The sequence below is a fragment of the Tachysurus vachellii genome, chromosome 24 (genome assembly GCF_030014155.1).
Source record: "Tachysurus vachellii isolate PV-2020 chromosome 24, HZAU_Pvac_v1, whole genome shotgun sequence".
NCBI lineage: Eukaryota > Metazoa > Chordata > Actinopteri > Siluriformes > Bagridae > Tachysurus > Tachysurus vachellii.
Genome location: NC_083483.1, coordinates 10,251,335 through 10,271,389, shown reverse-complemented (window position 1 = coordinate 10,271,389; position 20,055 = coordinate 10,251,335). Strand labels below are relative to the sequence as shown.

Genomic DNA, 20,055 nt, shown 5'->3' with positions numbered 1-20,055 from the left:
TTTTGCCGATTCACTCTTATGTGTTGTGATGTGTTACTGATAACCTGTGACATATTTGGCATTATTACAGAAACTAGACTATATGAAGGTACTTTCAGTCTCTTGAAACAGATCCCGAGTGATTTTCACTTTAAAATCATACTTATAAAGTTTCAAATTAATTATTGTATTAATTATGGCATAGTATTTTAATGCTGTACTGTTACAGCACAGTATTCTTATACATATCCATGTCACATCTGTGAATTTAGGCAGCTTGGAGAATTAGTTTCTTGTCTGAAGAAACCACATGAGGTACAGATTTTACAGTTCACAAAGTGTCGCCCTAACAATGTTTTTCTAAGTTATGATAAACGGCACATAAAACACGCAGGAGCTAGTGGCAGAAACCTGCAAAGTTTCACTAAGTGTATTTGTGTTTTTGCTTCGTCACTACAAACCATAAGTCTGGCTTTTTTTTTTACATCTGGATCTGTTCAGTATCAAGACCCCAGATTAAAAACTTGTAACCAGGCTAAGCTTCATTTTAATGTGCTGAGCTTAATTATTAGGTTGGACTCAAGGCAACCTTATGATTAAATGGCATATAAGTAGAGCTGGAATTTAGCTTCCCAACCCACAAGTCCACTTGAGAAGAAACTTCCCCCTCTCTCTCTCTCTCTCTCTCTCTCTCTCTCTCTCTCTCTCTCTCTCTCAGTCTCACTTACTGTAAATGACTCATGTGTTTTTAAAAAATACTACAGCTACCGACAGTGTTTGTGGCTTAGTTATGGCTTAGTCACTGCCATGCTATTGTGTTTTGTTGTGTACTTGCGCACGTGTGGGTGTGTAGGTGTATGTGTGTAAGCTAATCAGAAGCTAAAGCAGGTATTACATGTTGCTGTTTAATAGGATTATGTTTATGCAAAATGCATGAAACTTAAATAGCTTTAAGCTCTAAAGGCTTGTTTAGTGTGTGTGTGTGTGACTGTAATCTTAACCACTTGCCCAGTAGTTACCAAGATGTGCAGATCTGACAACCTCAACAGAAACAAACTGCAGTAAGCACAAATGCACACATGGCTTTGCAACATGGAAGATAATCATCAAACTACTTCGAGTGAAACCGTACAGTTTGCAAACCGATGCACGATATGGGTATGCAAACATCAAAGTGTGTAGTAGGTAGTAATGTAAACTTTTATACTTCATACGGTTTTATTAGGAAATTATTTATATATATTTTTATTTATCGGTGTGTATTGAGAATACACCCTATACAAGTGTTCAGTCCATCATAGGCCACACACACAGACACACTCATTCAATGAGCAGTTTGGTGTAGAGGGAAAGCGGACACCCTGGAGGAAACCCACAAAGACGAGGCGAGCGTTTGCACCACCACACAGATATGTCACCCAGATATGTAATTGGTTAAAAAATCAGATTCACATCTGATTTTTCTGAGCTGGTGTGAGTTCAACTGGGAACTCGTGTAATTCACACTAGGCTATCCTGTGACACATTGTATGGCATCAAAGATGACATTTACATGAGAAAAAGAAACCCAAAGATTTTGAAAGAGTAAAACCTAACTCAGACACATACTTTAAGCAATCCAATTATTTCTTTTAAATATATCTTTTTTCATAGGCTTGAGTTCATTACTGTAGATCAGGTTAAATCAGTCATTTGGTGTCAATTGGTGTTTGATTTAAATGCCCAAGTGGTTGACGTAGCCAAGCTATAAACTAAAATGGGACAAATTATGTACAACAGATTTTGATTTGTTCAGTCATTTATATTTATTCATTCATTCATCTTCTACCGCTTATCCGAACTACCTCGGGTCATGGGGAGCCTGTGCCTATCTCAGGCGTCAACGGGCATCAAGGCAGGATACACCCTGGACGGAGTGCCAACCCATCGCAGGGCACACACACACTCTCATTCACTCACACACTACGGACAATTTTCCAGAGATGCCAATCAACCTACCATGCATGTCTTTGGACTGGGGGAGGAAACCGGAGTACCCGGAGGAAACCCCCGAGGAACGGGGAGAACATGCAAACTCCACACACACAAGGCGGAGGCGGGAATTGAACCCCCAACCCTGGAGGTGTGAGGCGAACGTGCTGACCACTAAGCCACCGTGCCCCCCTGATTTATATTTAGTAACTCCTAATTAAAAGCAAGTATAATGATGAGACTCCAAAGGGTGCGAGGCAAACGTGCACTAAACACTAACACACTGTGACCCTGAACAACTCAAATGACACTTTTTTAAAAACAATATTTACTCATTTATTCACCGCATGTGAATCCTCTGAAAGGTTTCACGCTACAAATAGAATTTATACTTAGAAGAAGAATACGATTGTTCTCACACTGAAGCAGCTGGCAAATATTTGCTTAGAGGGAAACGTCTGGGCTCTGTTATGATGATAGGGATCAAAAAAATGCTTCAGTCAATCATGTTGTCTGTCAGATCAGGAAGATAAAGATATCGGTCTAGTGGTCGTGCATGTGTTTCACATGAACACTGAAGCTACTAATCAGTTCCCCATCAAATCGATGATTATACACTAAGCAAATCTTTGACTTATATTCTAAGCAAGTTTTGAGTAAGTGAGCTTTATTGCCTTTTTTTGTCAGAACACTGAAACACGATGAACTTCTAGCTGGTGGTAATCACACATTCTGTACAGATGTGGTGAGAGATTAGGATGAAAATGTTGGTGTATTTCTTTAAAAGTTTTCTGCAGTGTGTTTGTTTAACTGGAACTGCATTCAAGGAATCTGAATTGGATGTAGTGCAGGAAGGGCTACTGCTTTGCTGCTATTCACATCCTGTAACATGAGCTAATGATGTCACTGTTCTCTCTCTGTCGCTAGCTCTCTCTCTCTCTCTCTCTCTCTCTCTCTCTCTCTCTCTCTCTTCTTTTTGTTATATTGTGTATATTTGGCGTATGCAGGAAGCTGCACGCTAATATACAGAATGCGAAGAAACCAAAATGCTCATTATAGATATATCTATAGCATGTTAGCAATAGACAGTTTTGCACATTACTAAAACAAACAAATTGAAATCCAGGCACTGCTGTTGGCTAGGCATAACTTTACAGGAAACAGGAAGTGACCGTGCTGAGGCTCAGCCGGATATCCTGCTCAGGGAGGGCGACCCCAGCCATGGCTTTCCCTTCCTTTCTGTCTCTCTGTTTCTCTCCGTCTCGCTCTATGTCTCAGTTAAAGTTTGGATAGTAGAGCTGGAGTAAACAGCATGTGCTGGTCCGGGGACTGGGACCACTGGGATCGCTGGGAATACCTGGGAACACAGGTGGAGTTTCGTCGCTGTAGTTCTGCATGAATTTTGTCTTGAACGGCAAGAGTGAGTAGCACTTTGGCGGTTACTGAAGCACTAATACTGTTGCTGGTTGTGGAATGAGATGGTTTGCAATGCTGTCAAGCACAACTTCCTGGCTTACAAGAACTACAGCGATCCGAATTTTTGTCAAGATTTAAGCGCTGCCAGTTCCTGGAAAACTCTCACTGCTGTTTGAACGGTGTTCTCTGTCGTGTCTCTTTAGCTGATTGTTGTATTTTACATCTTTGATCTAGTTGAACTTGTTATTGCTTTGCTTTAGCAGTTTGTTTCCCTTTTTGCAGCTTGCTGTTTTATTCACATCTCTGGGTGTTTGGTTTTGGGGCACAACCTTAGACACAACCACTTCTGTATTTCTATTTATCTCTTTTATGAGAGAATTTGATCTGTGTTGGCCTCATAATACTTTTATGCTGTCTTTGAAGCAGAATTAAAACACTGTGAAATGTGGTTATAAACAATCTCTCTACTTTTGTTTAGTCTATGTGAAGCATTTGCTGAAAAAAATGTAGCCTATGTATAATGTAAATAAAGAATTATACAAACGATCTTAATTTACATAAATGGAACATAAATGGTATATATATTTATTTTCACTTTTGTAAAAGTTTTACGTCGTCAGTATCAGCTTCTTATGTTACATCTAGCAACAAATAGCGATTTGTTGGCATTTTGTGAAGGAAAAAAGTTTTAGCCAAGGCATCATGTCAACACGTGACAACATGTTGACAACTACATGAAAATAATTTCACTTTTGGCAAAGTACGACTTTGTGCCACGGTGCAAGTGAGTGTCTGTGGTATTTTCTATTTTGTCATGTACAATAATGCTTAGATGGTTAGCTAATCTAGTTAGCTAACGTAAGCATATTTAGGGAGGAGACAGTAGGTTACAGTACTATGGTCATCCACTTCATCCTATTTTCTATATAGCATTTTCTCCTTGATTTGATAATCTTGTAGGATTTCAAAAGTACATTTTTCCTAAATTAAAAACCATCTTTAAAGAAAAAGATGTCGATATCCCGTTTGTTTAATTGCTATGGCGTGATGGCAGAAGTCAAGGACTGGTGAAATGTTCTGCTGGGATTTGTGGTACTCTGTAGTTGTTGCTGGCTTTGGCACGGTTTTCTGTTGCTCTTTAAAAAAACATTGTTAATGTTGTTGTCTTAAGTGTACTGTCATAATGTGAATAGAGCGTTTGACAAAACCGTAACAAAATAAAATTAACTTCAGATATACAATATTTGCAGAACAGTATGTAAACAGCTGATCATTCACATTAAGTGATTTTTGAACATTGTCATTGAACGTTGAAGATTGTCCCCCTTTGGTGTTATAATAAGCTCCACTCTTCTGGGAAGATTTTTGAACATTATCATGGGGATTTCCATGGGGTTGATGTCAGAGCTCAGTGCAGGACACTCGAGTTCTTACCTTGGCAAACCATTTCTTCATGAATTTTGCACTGTTCACAGGAGCATTGTCATGCTAGACCATGTTGTGTGTTTTCAACTTTGTGGCAATAGTTTGGATAAATGCCACATATAGGTGAGAAGGTTTCCACATACTTTTAGCCATACAGTGTATATATAACGTGAACGTATCCATGCCTAAGTCGGGTTTAAGTATCTACAAATCTAAGAGTTTATTTCTCTTGTTGTTGTTGTTAAGTATTAAATCTCTCCCACTTTTGTCCCCAGAGCGATCCAGGTGGGTTGTCTGTGCTGGAACAACTGGGTCTGGACCAAGGCTCAGACTTTTCAGATCCAAGCGTACAGCAGCGGCTGGACGAGGAGCGTGAGAAGATCCGCCGGGAGATCCGCAAAGAGCTGAAGATCAAGGAAGGTGCAGAGAACCTGCGACGGGCAACCACTGACAAGCGCAATGCCCAGCAAGTGGACAACCAGCTGCGCTCCTCCAACCGGCGACTCCAAACGCTTCATGTCCAGCTTCAGGAACTTGACGCCCATATTGTTGTCAAGGGAACGGATGAGGCTCGCGGTGAGTCTTCCAGTTAAAGCACAGGGCGGTGTAATGAATAGGAAAGAAATCTTGCAGTATAAAATATTGCCAGAATAGCTTGACATGCTGCGAAGGGTTTCGAGTCATTCATTAGTACCATCTGTGGGGCTTTTCTGTGGTGAAACTGGTAAATCCAGTCGCTTTGAAGCTAAAATGAATAATTTTTATTGTGTACCCCAGTAGTGACTTCCGAGTCACGATTGTGCTCACAGCTGGATACGCATCCGTTGTGCATAAATACTTAACTTGTTCACACGCACACAAAGAGCCAGTTAGTGACTCAGAACTGAGGAGACATGGTATAAGCACTGGCTGATATTTACTCCTACTAAAATCTTAGACTTAAACCTCATTTTACAGCAGATTCTGACAGTTAGTTGGAAAGTTCTAACTGTCACCTCTGCCCTCCAGATGACGTGCCTCGGTCTCCTGGCACAGAGAGTCGTGCATCGGCCCATCAGGAGCGCATCGCCGCACTGGAAAGGCAACTCAACATAGAGCTTAAAGTCAAGCAGGGCGCCGAGAACATGATCCCTATCTACGCTAACGCCTCTACCAAGGTAACATACGATCGCCTTTTCTCTATCGGCACTGACTGAGATGATTCGTACAGTTTTAGGGTACAATAGAAAAATGTACTGAGCCCCAGAGAAAGCTTCTCATCTTTCAGAGAAGTGGACTATATAGCAGAGTATCCTGTAAAAATGTAAAAGTACATAAATATAGAAAGATATGTACATCTAGACAAAGATATTCGACTGTAGTCATGATTAACACCTTTTGGAAAAGATTGAACAGAATTCTTTCTGTGAAATTTTAACATCCACAAAGGGCCAGAGTGACTGCTGGCTTTCATTCCAACCAATCAGAAGCTACACCTGATTCCACTTTGCTAAATCACTTCATCTCAGTTTCCCATCAGCTATCAGATTTACCTCCTATTTGGCTGTAATGAAAGCCTGCAGCCACACCGCAGATAAAATTTAAGACCCCTGATTGAAATAATTTTTCCGTCTATGATAAATAACTACTCAGACTACACTGCTACTACAACCTATTCAGTTGATTAAGGCAGTGAGAGCTAGTTCAATCACTGGGGCTTTAATCAGAACTCGGCTTTTGCATTTTGTATTTAACTAAATAGCCGTTTAGAGTTGCGTTAGTGGCTAAGAAACTTTAGGGTGGAAACAGGGGCATGAAAAAGAAAAATAAAGCACATCTTTGAGTTTACCAGCACGATACACTCACGGGTTTCATCACCAGTGTCGTATGTACAACACTCACCTCCCTCAGCTACGCCCTCCATTCGCACACTGGCTCTTCATCTTCCCCCTGCTTCCACATTTGGACGTAAATTCAATTAACAGTTTAAGGACTTTAATTGATTTGAATAAAGCTTTATTTTTTTAAATAGTATTTTAGGGACCTTGGATTTAATATAAATTGGTGATAACAATGAGGCATGTAATATTTATAAATCATTAAAAATCAAATATACTGTTTGCGTGTGTGTGTGTGTGTGTGTGTGTGTGTGTGTGTGTGTGTGTGTGTCAGGATAAGAAGATGTTGCAGACCGCACAGCAGATGCTCCAGGACAGCAAAACCAAAATTGACATCATTCGCATGCAGATCCGCAAAGCAGTGCAGGCCTACGAACACAATGAGGACATACAAGGTGTGTGTGTGTGTGTGTGTGTGTGTGTGTGTGTGTGTGTGTGTGTGTGTGTGTGTGTGTGTGTGTGTGTGTTTGTTTTCTGGGTGGACCCATGTGAGATACTCACATATACCTGTGCATGATATTTCGTTGTTGCCGTGTGAGCACAGGTAAAAACAGATGAACTAGCAGATAAATCACTGTTAAATATATATGTGTGTCAGTGTGTATGTCAGTGTTTGTGTGTGTTTGTGTACGGTGGTGAGTCGTAGGCTTGGAGTAAATGGATAATGGGGTAAAACACACTCGATGGTACATTTTCATTGCTATACTGAAATTGAATCATATTAAAGGCACATTATTGTTGTGTGTGTATGTGTGTGTGTGTGTGTGTGTGTGTGTGTATTTCTTTGAAACTCTGCCCAAAACTTGCACCTAATATATTTCCTGTGATCTAAAGTGACTCAATTTTGAATTAGATGAATTTAGTTTTATATATAAAACATATTTAATACCACAGAGCTGTTTAATTCTTGTTTCTAATTGGTTAGAAGGTCTAATTTTCTACAAAGCAGAAAAGCAGTTTTTGACAGTAAAGCCGTCAAGCAAGGCACATCACAGGTTTATATTAAAAACATATAATCATTCATATGGTAAAGTTTTTTCACATTCATGGAAGGAGTCTCAAGTGTCAGCCTTAGACATTAACACCTCATTCTTCGTTATTTTCCTGTAACAAAATGCGTCAAGTGTTTTATATCCTAATTAATATAAATATTGCACAAGTCTACACACTCAGCCACAATGTGATGTCCAGCTCAGAGACCACAGAAAGTATTAAAAGGATGTTTGTGTGTAATGTTATTATCTGCGCTCTACTGCATTACATCTCTCACCTCTCAGAGCAGAGAGGAAACACTGCACTGCTGTCTGGAGTCGACATAAATGGCGTATTATTAGCTCAGCATGCACACACACGCTATTACACCTCTGCAACACATACACACGTTTCTGGTTGCATAGTTGTGAACAAGGTATAGAGAGTCTGATGCCTTATTAGGACATAAAAACATCTCTTCTCATCCAACGAGCACCCCTCTCCACCCCCTGTGTTTTCCTCACACATTCTATCTCTCTCTCTCTCTCTCACACACACACACACACACACACACACACACCACAAACTCCTCGTCTCTACCCCCTCATGCTACAGACTTATCCTGAGCAAGAGAGATATGACAGTCTCACTCATAATTCGTAGTACCTGCAGAACATATCCGTGTTTACACACCAGAATATTACAACACACCAAAAATTCTCACGGATACTCAAGAGCTTAACAGACAAAAAGTATTCCTGAACGATGAAAGATCATTTTGAATAAATGCCAGAATTTTGACTTGTTGAAGCACAAAGCAGAGCTATTCCTGATTTCTTCTTACATTTAGAGCTATAAGGGAATATACTTTATGTATCGTGGTGTGACCTGAGCAACAACTCAACGCACAATAACTTTGATTATTTTTTTCTGCAACAGCAAATCTCTATTTGTTTTATTCCTCTTATACCACAGCAGTTTGCCAACAATCTTTATTATTTATTTATTTATTTATTTATTTATTTATTTAAGTTTAACACGTCATACTACTTTTTATATTCATTTACAGTTCGATTTAATGTTGTGGAACGTTCCAATGAACAAGGCCTCTCTTTTATAGGAAATAACACAGAAAAATACAGCTTGTTACCTAGAAAGTCATTACAGCTTCAACTTTATCCATTAGGAAGTGCCGACACTGGAGACTCCTTCCGAAAATCTTTAACCATCTCCTTAAAATATTAATTAATAGCAAAATTAACAAAAAGCTGCTTTAGAAGGAGCGCATTAATATAAACTGATATATTATATATCATTATACTGAAGCAATTAAATGAGTAATTAATGAATTCGTTATCTAATTATCTATTTGTTTGTTTATTTATTTTATTAATTCTTTAATTAATTACTTACTCGATTGTTTGATTGTTTAATCAGTTAATTAATTATTTAATGGATTCATTTTAACAGAACCTAATCAACACTTTTTGACCCAATCTGAATCTTAAACCGCACCGTTTTACACCGTAGTCATGCTATTTTTGTATTTTTAGTGCTTAATTTTAATCCTTGTTTATATATCAGTATATTAGCTATACATTTGACCTCCTCATTATGAAATAAGGTTTATGTACGTTAAATATTTTTACATGAAAAATCCCCAAAAGTTCATTATTTGCAGTGAATTTAAGACCTTTAAAAGAGTTATTCACTGTTTGATTATCATCACCATGGCAACGATTCTCCTCTATCAGCTCATACGACTATCACATACTTCACCTCTGAGTCACTCCAGACATTTCTCATATTGTTCTTTTTCGTTGACCTCGTCAGCTTTTCCTCCTGTTATTGCTCCTCTGTGCTAATGTGTTAAATCCTTCTACTGGAAAGGATTATCAAGATGTCATCCTTTCCATGTTGTTCTGATTTGTTTCCCTAGAATTGTTACTAGGTTTTGTCTTGGTTGGCTACTGTTAAATCCTTTTGTAAAAATCGAATCTAAAGGCATGCATTAATAAGTTCCTGGGTAGGGAACTGTGGCTAAACCCCGAATGTGTCACAGGAAAGCCTGACCCGTGCGGGATAGAGCTGAGGATCGAGGAACTGAGGCACCACTACAGGGTGGAGCACGCTGTTGCAGAGGGAGCCAAAAATGTGCTGAGACTGTTGGGAGCCAACAAAGTACAGGACAAAAAAGCCATGTCAGAGGTACACACACACAGACACACACACAGACACACACACACACACACACACACACACACACACACACACAGACACACACACAGACACACACACACACACACACACACACACACACACACACACAGACACACACACAGACACACACACACACACACACTCACACACACACACTCTCACACACACACTCTTACACACAGACACACACTCACACACACATACACACTCTCTCACACACACACTCTTACACACAGACACACACACACACACACACACACACACACACTCTCTCACACACACACTCTTACACACAGACACACACACACACTCACACACTCACACACACATACACACTCTCACACACACACACACACACACTCTCTCACACACACACTCTTACACACAGACACACACACACACACTCACACACACATACACACCCTCTCACACACACACACACACTCTCTCACACACACACTCTTACACACAGACACACACACACTCACACACATACACACTCTCACACACACACACACACAGACACACACACACACACACACACACTCTCTCACACACACACACACACACACTCTCTCTCTCACACACACACACACACACACTCTTACACACACACAGACACACACACACACACTCACACACACATACACACTCTCACACACACACACACACACACACACACACTCTCTCACACACACACTCTCACACACACTCTTACACACAGACACACACACAGTCTCTCACACACACACACACACACACACACACACTCTCTCACACACACACACACACACTCTCTCTCTCACACACACACTCACACACACACACACACTCTCTCACACACACACACACACTCTCAAACACACACACACTCACACACATACACTCTCACATTTATTTGCAGTCTTTTATTGTAAAAGTATCCATCTTTTTGGACTCTCCACGTTTCTATCACTTAAACATCATCCTTTCCTCATTTGTTTTTATTGCCTTTAATTTGAAATCACAATATAGAGTTCACTTCACAGTTAAAAGAAGCTTGGCACTAACAAATAAGACTCTAATGCAAATTCTTTCACTGTTAAGAATCATTCAGCTTCTCATGTATTCTCATCTCTCTCTCTCTCTCTCTCTCTCTCTCTCTCTCTCTCTCTCTCTCTCTCTCTCCCTCTCTCTCTCTCTCTCTCACTCTCTCTCTCTCTAGGCTCAGTGTCGTCTGAGCGAGTCTTCTCAGAGGCTGGATCTGCTGAAGGTTTCTTTAGATCAACGTTTGGCTGACCTGCCTGAGGATCATCCCAAAGCTTGTCTGATCAAAGAGGAGCTCGTCCTGGCCTCCTCACCCACATTCAGCTCGCGTCACGGCACTCCCTACCTTCACAACCAGTACAGCACACTGTCCAAACCCTCCCCTCTCACTGGTAACTTTTTAACATCTTTATAAATCTTTATGAATTTTATGACAAAACAAACAGGGTTTAAACTGCACTGTTTTTTCAAGCAGTACTAAGAAGTGTCATATTCTTACTTTGTGTGACTGTGTGTCTCAGGCATGCTGCAGGTGAAGCTACTAGGCTGTGTGGGATTGTTGGAGGTGGTTCCGGGTCGTAGCCGTGGCAGCCCTGTGGTGTTGCCGTGCCACAGTCCCGGCGAGGCTCGCTCCTTCATACGCGGTGGGAAAGGCCTGTACAGCCGCAGTGGCAGCGTCAGCGGCAAGAGTGCACTGAAAACAGATGAGCTCTCCAGTGAGTTTGTGCGCACGTGTGTTTGTGCGCACGTGTGTTTGTGTGTGAATTTTTTGTGTGTGTTTGGGTGCATGAGTTTATGTGAGTGTGTGTTTGTGTTAATTTATAAATAAGTTTAAGTAAACAGTTATTATACAATTATTTTTGCTATAAAGTTAAATCTTGCACATCATGAATTGCCTCCTTTTGGTGATTGGTGTCACTTTGTGTGGTAGATTTTTTTTGAGCCATTTCAATGGAGATGACTCCTGTATGTCTGTGTGTGTACAGCGGAGGTGAGTGCTGTGCTGAAGCTGGATAACACTGTGGTTGGTCAGACAGCATGGAAAACAGTCGGAGATCATACCTGGGACCAAACGTTTACTATAGATCTGGAACGGGTGAGTATTAATAACCAACACAACACAACACAACACAACACTTCACTGCAGTTTGCTTCTAATCAATACGTCACAGCTTCACGGCTGTAGAGATTACAAATATGACACCGTATTATATGTATAAGACAGCATTCATAATTACAAAGGTTTTACAACCTTTATTAAAATAAATAAATAAATACATCTGTGTATAAAATTGTGTGTTAACTGCATTTAGAAATTGTTTCTGATGCTTAATAAATTCGTTAATTCATTTTTATAGATTTTAAACTATGCATGGTTTTACATGTAAGCCCTCAGAGATATGGAAGGATGTGTGTGTGTGTGGGTATGTGTGTGTGTGTGTGTGTGTGTGAGAGTAGTCTAGAGAAATGGAGATAGCTGTGTATTGGAGGGACTATCGCTCTCTGTGTGCACTGAAATTCCTGAAGCTGGAAGATTTCCTGGATAACCAGAAACACACAGTTAAGCTGGAGCTGGAGCCACAGGGCCTGCTGCTGGCAGAGGTACACACACACACGCATACACACAAACACACACATACACACACATGCAGGGCATTACGTATTCTTCCATTAATAAGGATGCTGTTACTCTTGGTCGCATTGAGATGTTTGTGTTTGTGTCTGTGCGTGTTTATTTATGTTCCAGGTGACATTCTTTAACCCAGTCATCGATAGAGTTCCACGCCTTAAGAGACAGAAGAAAGTATTCTCTAAGCAGCAGGGTAAAGCCCCAACAACCTTCATCTTTTACCCCAAATGTAGTCATTCACTCCAGATGAGCCTTAAGCCTTTAGCTGCATTTGGTTCTTCAGTATCCTCACATAGACGTGTTGATGTGAAAGACCCAGTGTGACTATAAACATGTAGCTGCATATTTTCCACATCTGCACCTCATCTGCTTTGTACTGTCTGACTGACTGGATAAGCTAATGGCGGATCAAACATTCGTTCCAGATCATTCTCTCTTAAGCTCATGTATGGATGTAGACTTTATATAACCGTGTTTAAAAATACACACTAAAAAAAAAGGAAGTGGATGAGGAAATAAGGGCAGGGAAATAAATGAAAATGAGCTTGGATGGATACATATAAAAATAGTAACAGATGAGTAAATAATAGCTCTCAGAAAGAACTACAGTGCATCTTAGTGAGCAAATAAAAGTTTTACTGGATTGTGTGCAAAGTGTGGGTTATTTATCATGTGTTTATTGACAGGTAAAGCTTTCCTGCGCGCTCGCCAGATGAACGTGGATATCGGCACATGGGTGCGGCTGTTAAGAAACGCCATTCCAACCGTTAACAACACGGGAACCTACAGTCCTAATGCAGCTCACACAATACACTCTGGGTAACACACACACTAATAATACGCTAATAAACACAGCACTGTAGAATACAATAAGATTTAACATGAAACAAGTTCTCATGGATCTGTGAATAAACTTATGTTCATTTATCATCACATATCATATGATTTTGGCTGATTTTGAGTTCATTTAACAGATCATAAAATCACAAACTCATAACATCGGTTCTCTCTCTTCTGTGTGTGTGGGTGTGTATGATGTAGTGAGATCTCTGTTGAGAAACTGAGCCTGGACACGGATTCCCCCATGAAAGTGGAGCTCAGGAGAGACATGACAGATGGACAAACACTGGTGAGAGACCAGACATTAGTAGATGAAGACGTCTGAAATACAATATTTGCATCTATCCTCCATTAGGAAATTCCCAGAGGATGAGATTACAGAGTTTCTTTTCTACTTACCTGAACGTTTGCTTGATAAATCGTGACATCACATTAACACATGATTTATTTACAACACTCACAGTCTGTGAGTGATACTGCCATTCAAGTGAATTTTGTATGAACGATGTACCCAGTGTCCAGTCTTACTCTTTATCCTCTTTTTTTTGTCATTCATTTGTTCCTTCCTTGTCTATTTTTCTTTATGATTTTAGGAGAGACCACATGTCATTGAGCCAAGCTCTCCTCAGGACTCTTCTACACCTCAACGACCCAACAGAACATACTCGCTCAGCAGGTACCCACACACACACACACACACACACACACAAACACGCACACACACGCACAAAGATTTATACATAATTGCTGTATTTTGGCCTTTTTACACTGTGTGTGTGTGTCTGTGTCTGGTCTTCTGCAGTAAACAGAAGAAAACTCCACTGGGGCTTCAGGATTTCAGGTTGATTGCCGTGCTGGGTAGAGGTCATTTTGGCAAGGTAAACTTTGTCCCTTGATTTGTCTTAAATATTTTTTCTGTTTCTGCGCTCAAGCATTAGACTCTCACAGTAAATGACTTCTGTAAATCACTTTTCCAGGTATTGCTGTCAGAATATAAGAAATCAGGCTCAATGTATGCCATCAAGGCACTGAAGAAAGGAGACATTGTGGCCAGAGATGAAGTGGAGAGGCAAGTGTGCATCATGGGGAGTGGTTGAAGCGCTGAGTTTAAAGCTCGCAATCAGATCAGGTCGAAAGGGCAAAAGTAGAAATTTACATCCATCAGCAATCAAAGACAATCGATGCGCAGTATGTGGAAAAGCTATTCTGGAGTGTTTAACAGAGATACATACGTGGGTTAAGAAGGCTCAGTCGCAGAAGAAAAGCTTTTTCACTATTGTCGGGAGATCAAAAGTTCGAATACTGATCATGTCACAGCCATCCATGGAAGTCTAGAGTGCAAAATTACACCAGTGTTCACTGTGAGCTCTTGTCCCTGTCTATCAGATTGTTATTTAACATCAGTGATGTGGAAGAGGGCAAAACGCTGTGTCCTCACTGTTAAGCTGCCCTGTTTTGCAGCATCATCAGCAGATTAAAAAAATGAGGTCAGCTTCACATACCAGGTGTTGTGTGAAAGGATAGAGCTGGCTGGTTGGTGGGAATTGACTAATCTGTGGGAGAAAATGGGGAAATAATTCAAAAGAAGGCTCTGCAATATGGCACAAGGGGTGTGTGAATATTAGTACATACAAACAAAGTGTTGTTGATTCAGAAGTGGTTAGTATTCAGGCAGAGATGACCTCTGGTGGTGTGGTGTGGAATTGCATGCGACTGTAATATATTATTACAAAATAATTGCATGTTGATGCCATGATATAGTGAAGGAATTGCAGTTATAACACATTACATAGTCTCTGAATGCAAGTCCTTATTGCTCACGTAAATTCCGTGTCTTTCTCTTTGTCAGCCTGATGTGTGAGAAGCGGATCTTTGAGATAGTGAACAGCTCTCAGCACCCGTTCCTGGTGAACCTGTTCGCTTGCTTCCAGACACCGGAGCATGTGTGTTTTGTCATGGAGTACACAGCGGGCGGAGATCTGATGATGCACATCCATGCCGACGTGTTCAACGAGCCGCGGGCTGTGTATGTAGATTGTGCGCGTATCTGATGGACTGGTGATTAGTGGATTTGAAGCTGCATCATGATACTTCTGTCTGTCTGCAGGTTCTATGCTGCCTGTGTGGTGCTTGGCCTTCAGTTTTTACATGACAACAAGATTGTATATAGGTACGAAACCCGTCCCTCGTGTATGTTATCTTTAGTTTAATCTATCAATATTATCTGGTAGGTCAGTGACAAGTCATATTATCTTCTCTCTGTTTATACTCAGGGACCTAAAATTGGACAATCTGCTGCTCGACACAGAAGGATATGTGAAAATAGCTGACTTTGGACTGTGTAAAGAAGGTATGGCGTGTAGTAAAAGCATGTTAGCATTAGAACTACAGTTAAATAAAATGATCTCCTCAATAACCTTTGTTTTTCTGTGCTTTTATTCAGGTATGGGATTTGGGGACAGGACCAGTACGTTCTGTGGCACTCCAGAGTTTCTGGCTCCGGAGGTTTTGACGGACACGTCCTACACACGGGCGGTGGACTGGTGGGGACTCGGAGTCCTGATCTACGAGATGCTTGTTGGAGAGGTGAGACAGCGACACTGTGGTTGTGTGTGTTTTAGGTAAAGCTTTTAAAGGAATACTCTAGAATTTTTTTAACACAATCTTTAGTTAACACATCTGTGACAAATTTTCCAGTCTTCTAGGGGAGGAAAAAAACAGATACAAGTTTTAATAAAATCCAAAGAAATAACATGAAATCATGCAGTGTTAAAGGGTTAAATGAATCCTCCCGTTGTTTATCAGTCTAATAGCTGTGTATCACGTGTGTTGTGTATGTGTAATTAACACAGACAACAATTTTAAAGTCTTCCGTTCAAGAGACACGAACAGAAAACCTGTCCGAGGGCAATTTTCTCAGTAAATATTAACATAAATCAAATCAAATCAACAAACTTTATACTCTAAAGTAAACTTTATACTGAAGAATTAGTGTTCATGCTTATAGTTCACGCTAAAAATTTCTCTTAGCACTTTTTACCAGAGGCTAAAAAATGTTAAATTGCACCTGTTATTTTGTGCCCATGTTCAGTCATGTCCCGGTCCACAGTGGTGGTCTTAATACCACTTATGAAAGTAGACACTCAGGGCTTTAAGAATTTGTAATTCAGTATTTCTTTTGTTTTTGCACAGCTTGATAGGGAAAACAGTTATTTCCATGAAAACAGTTATTTTTTTTCCACCACACAATAAAAGTAAATGTTGATATCAGAGCCATTTCTGCTCTCTGAGACGCTCCAAGCGCTTGTGCACACGCATATAAAATCTGAAGACGTTTTCTTCAACCTCTAATATACTGTGTGAGATTATAAACAGAGGGAAAAACACACGTCTCACGCTAAAAGCCATTTTCTAATTCATTTATTTATACTGACTGACAGAAGTTGATTAAACCAGTGTATAAAAATCACTATCAACACTTATTATCAGTTAGAAGCCAGTTTTGAGTAAGCAGGTTATCTGTTGTTTTGAGTAAACCTTTTATTAGTTGTCGATTGTTCTTTTCACAGATCAGGTAGCCAGGTTAAGATTCTTATTTTGTTTATCACTCAAACGCTGCTGGTGTTCAAAGCCACTAAATAGTGTATAGCGAAAGATTTTTATCTTGTGGTAATGCCTGTCGTTTTAAATTTCATCAGACATCCAGATGTGTTTAACATTATTTTACTAATCAGGTTGCTTTGAGGAAATGAACGAATGTTTAATTCCTTCTGTACCGTCTGTTCTTCTTCTCTTTCTCTCTGTTTCTAGTCTCCGTTTCCAGGAGATGACGAGGAGGAGGTGTTTGACAGCATAGTGAACGATGAAGTCCGTTACCCACGATTCCTGTCGTCAGAAGCGATCGGCATTATGAGGAGGGTGAGATCCCTAAACGCACAAACACTATTAAGATTATAGAATAAGAGCTGGCGTGTACATGATGAATGAATCATGAATGGTGATAAAATAAAAGTAAAAAAAATAAAAATAAATGATTTTGCTATATTTGAAAACTCTGAGATAGAACTAGATTCCTGAATGGTTGCTTTGTGTCGTTCGACAGCTGTTGAGGAGGAATCCAGAAAGGAGGTTGGGATCTGGAGAGAAGGATGCTGAAGAAGTTAAGAAGCAGCCTTTCTTTAGGGTAAGTGAATGAAAGAACAGGGGTATACCAACTTTTATATCAACTGAGAGATATATGCTGCCAGTAATAAGATGAAACACTACAGTTTTGAAACACTAAACTTTTTATTATTTATTATATGCACTTCCCTTTTAAGGAAATACTTGTATTTTTGTAACGGTCCATCTATTACGAATGTTCAAGTTTAATTATAATTACTGGCTTTGTGACACCTGTTTATTTGATGCCACCAGTTTGAGATACCTAGGGCCGTATTCAGGGTCTGCAACTTAAGTCCAAATGTTACATCAGTATTTACTCTCAGAAAATTCTGCATACACAGCTGCTTCAGTGTGTTTTTAGTTCTGTCATTCAGATGATGCAAATGATCTGTGTGTAGTTCACACCTCTGATGTTGCCAGGATGTTTTTAGATTAGGCCTTTAATATGTACCTTTAAAATTAAAAACAAATAGGGATAGAAGATATAGCCTGAAGAAGTAAACCTTGTGTTTTTTTGCTGTCTAATGTAAAATAATGAAATCAGAATTTAAAGAAGAAGAAAAAAATAACGATCCTAAAATGCCGGAGTTTATTATATTGGGGTTCAAAATGTGCTGTTTGTATTGTAATTGTCACATTTTAGAACATTGCTTCCATCCTCGTCAAACTGAAGCTTATAAAATTGCACTTGATCCAGCACATGCTATTATTTGGTATTTTTATTCTTTTTTCCATAAATAATAGTTAAATACTTCTTCTCTCTTTCCTTCATATAGAATATGGACTGGGAGGCTCTCCTCCAGCGTAAACTTCCTCCTCCGTTCGTTCCCACTATTGGAGACCAAGAAGATGTGAGTAACTTCGATGAAGAATTCACGACCGAGGTGCCGACCCTCACGCCGCCACGAGAACCGCGCGTGCTCTCCCGCAAGGACCAGGACAGCTTTCGTGACTTTGACTACGTCTCTGACCTCTGCTGAGCTCCTGACATGGTTGCAGTGAGGTCAGAGATCATGCAGGAGCCATCTAGGATTGTTTCTTTTTCCCAAATGTGATATTATAACAAAAGACGGTCATAACCACTACACTGTGACTCAGTGAAAATGAAGGGCTCATTCGTGGAAGAAAATGTGTGGAGTTTTACACTGTGATGGAGGAAAAAGTGGCAAGAAATGTGAAAGAAACGTGGACTCTTTCTTCAGATCTTCATCTGTCAGAAGTGAGATGAAATCCAATCCGAATCCACAGCTAACCAAGGTTAAGGGACACAACAGTCCTGGGATTTGTGTTCCCAGCTTTACATTGAGGAGTACAGCGCTCTAACCTCTGAGCTACCACTGCCTGTTTAGAAAAATGTAGCTTTTATCATCTGACTTTCACCTCACCGCCGTTCAGTAACAGAAGATCCTGGTTCTTTCTTACCTGACAAGGTGTTTGGACCCACGGAAACTCTCATTCTCAAAAACCACGAGAATGCCTTAACTTTATACTCTGTCGATTTTAGACCCTTCTGGTCTAGCTGTCTAGTTAAAAGAAATGAAACTGGGAAAGATCTTGAAAACGGATAGAAGGATGTGATGCAAGAATCATGACCTGATATAAAACAATATGTCATCATGTATACAGAATCGGATTGTGCGTCAAAAACTCCAGATCTAAATCAAGCTCTGTATTAAACTTCAGTCATAACTGCAGGCAGATAGCATCATACCCCAACCATTTTAATTAATTTCTGAGAAACAGAAAGGTTTAAGACTAAAATTAAAATTAAAGATCAACTCCAGTCTAAAACCATCATTCATTAAGCATCTCAGAAACAGATGACATTTCAGCTAGAGGTGTAAAACCTCACACGATAAGATTCGATTCTTAAGGAAATTAGACAAAATTTGACATTAGTTTTAAATACGCTACAATACTCTACAGTTTGATTTAGTAGCCTCTGTCCGATACGCCATCATCTTTGAATAGAAACCTGGGATATCGGGGATAACCTGGGATCTTAATTCACAAAGGAGAATCGTGATAATGAAAGTGTTTTAAGTGCTTTCACACAAATCAACTTGTTAAATCTATTTCTAGTTTAAAAATAAGAATTCTTTTTTTTATACACCATTTCTCTGTCTGATTTATAATCAGTTGAATTTCATCATAAATGATTTATGGTAGTTGGCCCAATTCAGTACAGTAGATCAAATCAGCCAGTCGTTATATCCCGTAGCGCTAGCACATACAAATGTACTTTTAACTAAATACAGCTTGGAGTTAAAAAATAAATAAATAAATAATTCTCTAAAAATTATTGAACAGAAGGAAACCACTGGTTTGGATTCAGAATTGCTGTGAGTTTTTGGCTTATTTCTTTGTTTCGTTTAATGAAGGATGAGTTTTTAGTTCTTGTTTTTTGTTTGTTTGTTTTTTTGTTTGTTTTTTTTAAATTAGGAATATGTAGCAAATTCTTTTAAAACATTCTGAATCTCTATTGTTGAATTTAAACCCATTTTATAATCCCCGTCTTTGAATCACTGGCTTGTG

At 39.6% G+C, this 20,055-nt stretch overlaps 1 protein-coding gene across 3 annotated transcripts in view; it reads left to right on the top strand.

Annotated features, from left to right (window-relative positions):
• pkn1a (protein kinase N1a) overlaps window positions 1–18,588 on the top strand; it is a 40,380-nt gene extending 21,792 nt beyond the window's left edge. For 2 of the 3 annotated variants that reach the window (XM_060859973.1, XM_060859971.1), the window contains exons 2-22: window positions 5,067–5,367; window positions 5,800–5,948; window positions 6,943–7,063; window positions 9,703–9,848; window positions 11,065–11,278; window positions 11,408–11,602; window positions 11,873–11,982; window positions 12,345–12,488; window positions 12,634–12,709; window positions 13,203–13,335; window positions 13,558–13,645; window positions 13,950–14,032; window positions 14,159–14,234; window positions 14,334–14,425; window positions 15,206–15,382; window positions 15,464–15,526; window positions 15,630–15,706; window positions 15,800–15,942; window positions 17,167–17,274; window positions 17,459–17,539; window positions 18,297–18,588. In XM_060859973.1, coding sequence (XP_060715956.1) covers window positions 5,067–5,367; window positions 5,800–5,948; window positions 6,943–7,063; window positions 9,703–9,848; window positions 11,065–11,278; window positions 11,408–11,602; window positions 11,873–11,982; window positions 12,345–12,488; window positions 12,634–12,709; window positions 13,203–13,335; window positions 13,558–13,645; window positions 13,950–14,032; window positions 14,159–14,234; window positions 14,334–14,425; window positions 15,206–15,382; window positions 15,464–15,526; window positions 15,630–15,706; window positions 15,800–15,942; window positions 17,167–17,274; window positions 17,459–17,539; window positions 18,297–18,500 — 2,781 coding nt within the window. In that variant the 3' untranslated portion in view covers window positions 18,501–18,588. Of the gene's footprint in view, window positions 1–3,081; window positions 3,320–5,066; window positions 5,368–5,799; window positions 5,949–6,942; window positions 7,064–9,702; window positions 9,849–11,064; window positions 11,279–11,407; window positions 11,603–11,872; window positions 11,983–12,344; window positions 12,489–12,633; window positions 12,710–13,202; window positions 13,336–13,557; window positions 13,646–13,949; window positions 14,033–14,158; window positions 14,235–14,333; window positions 14,426–15,205; window positions 15,383–15,463; window positions 15,527–15,629; window positions 15,707–15,799; window positions 15,943–17,166; window positions 17,275–17,458; window positions 17,540–18,296 lie in introns of those variants that run through there. The other variant, XM_060859972.1, reaches the window with a different exon arrangement.
• The last annotated feature ends 1,467 nt before the right edge of the window (window positions 18,589–20,055 follow it).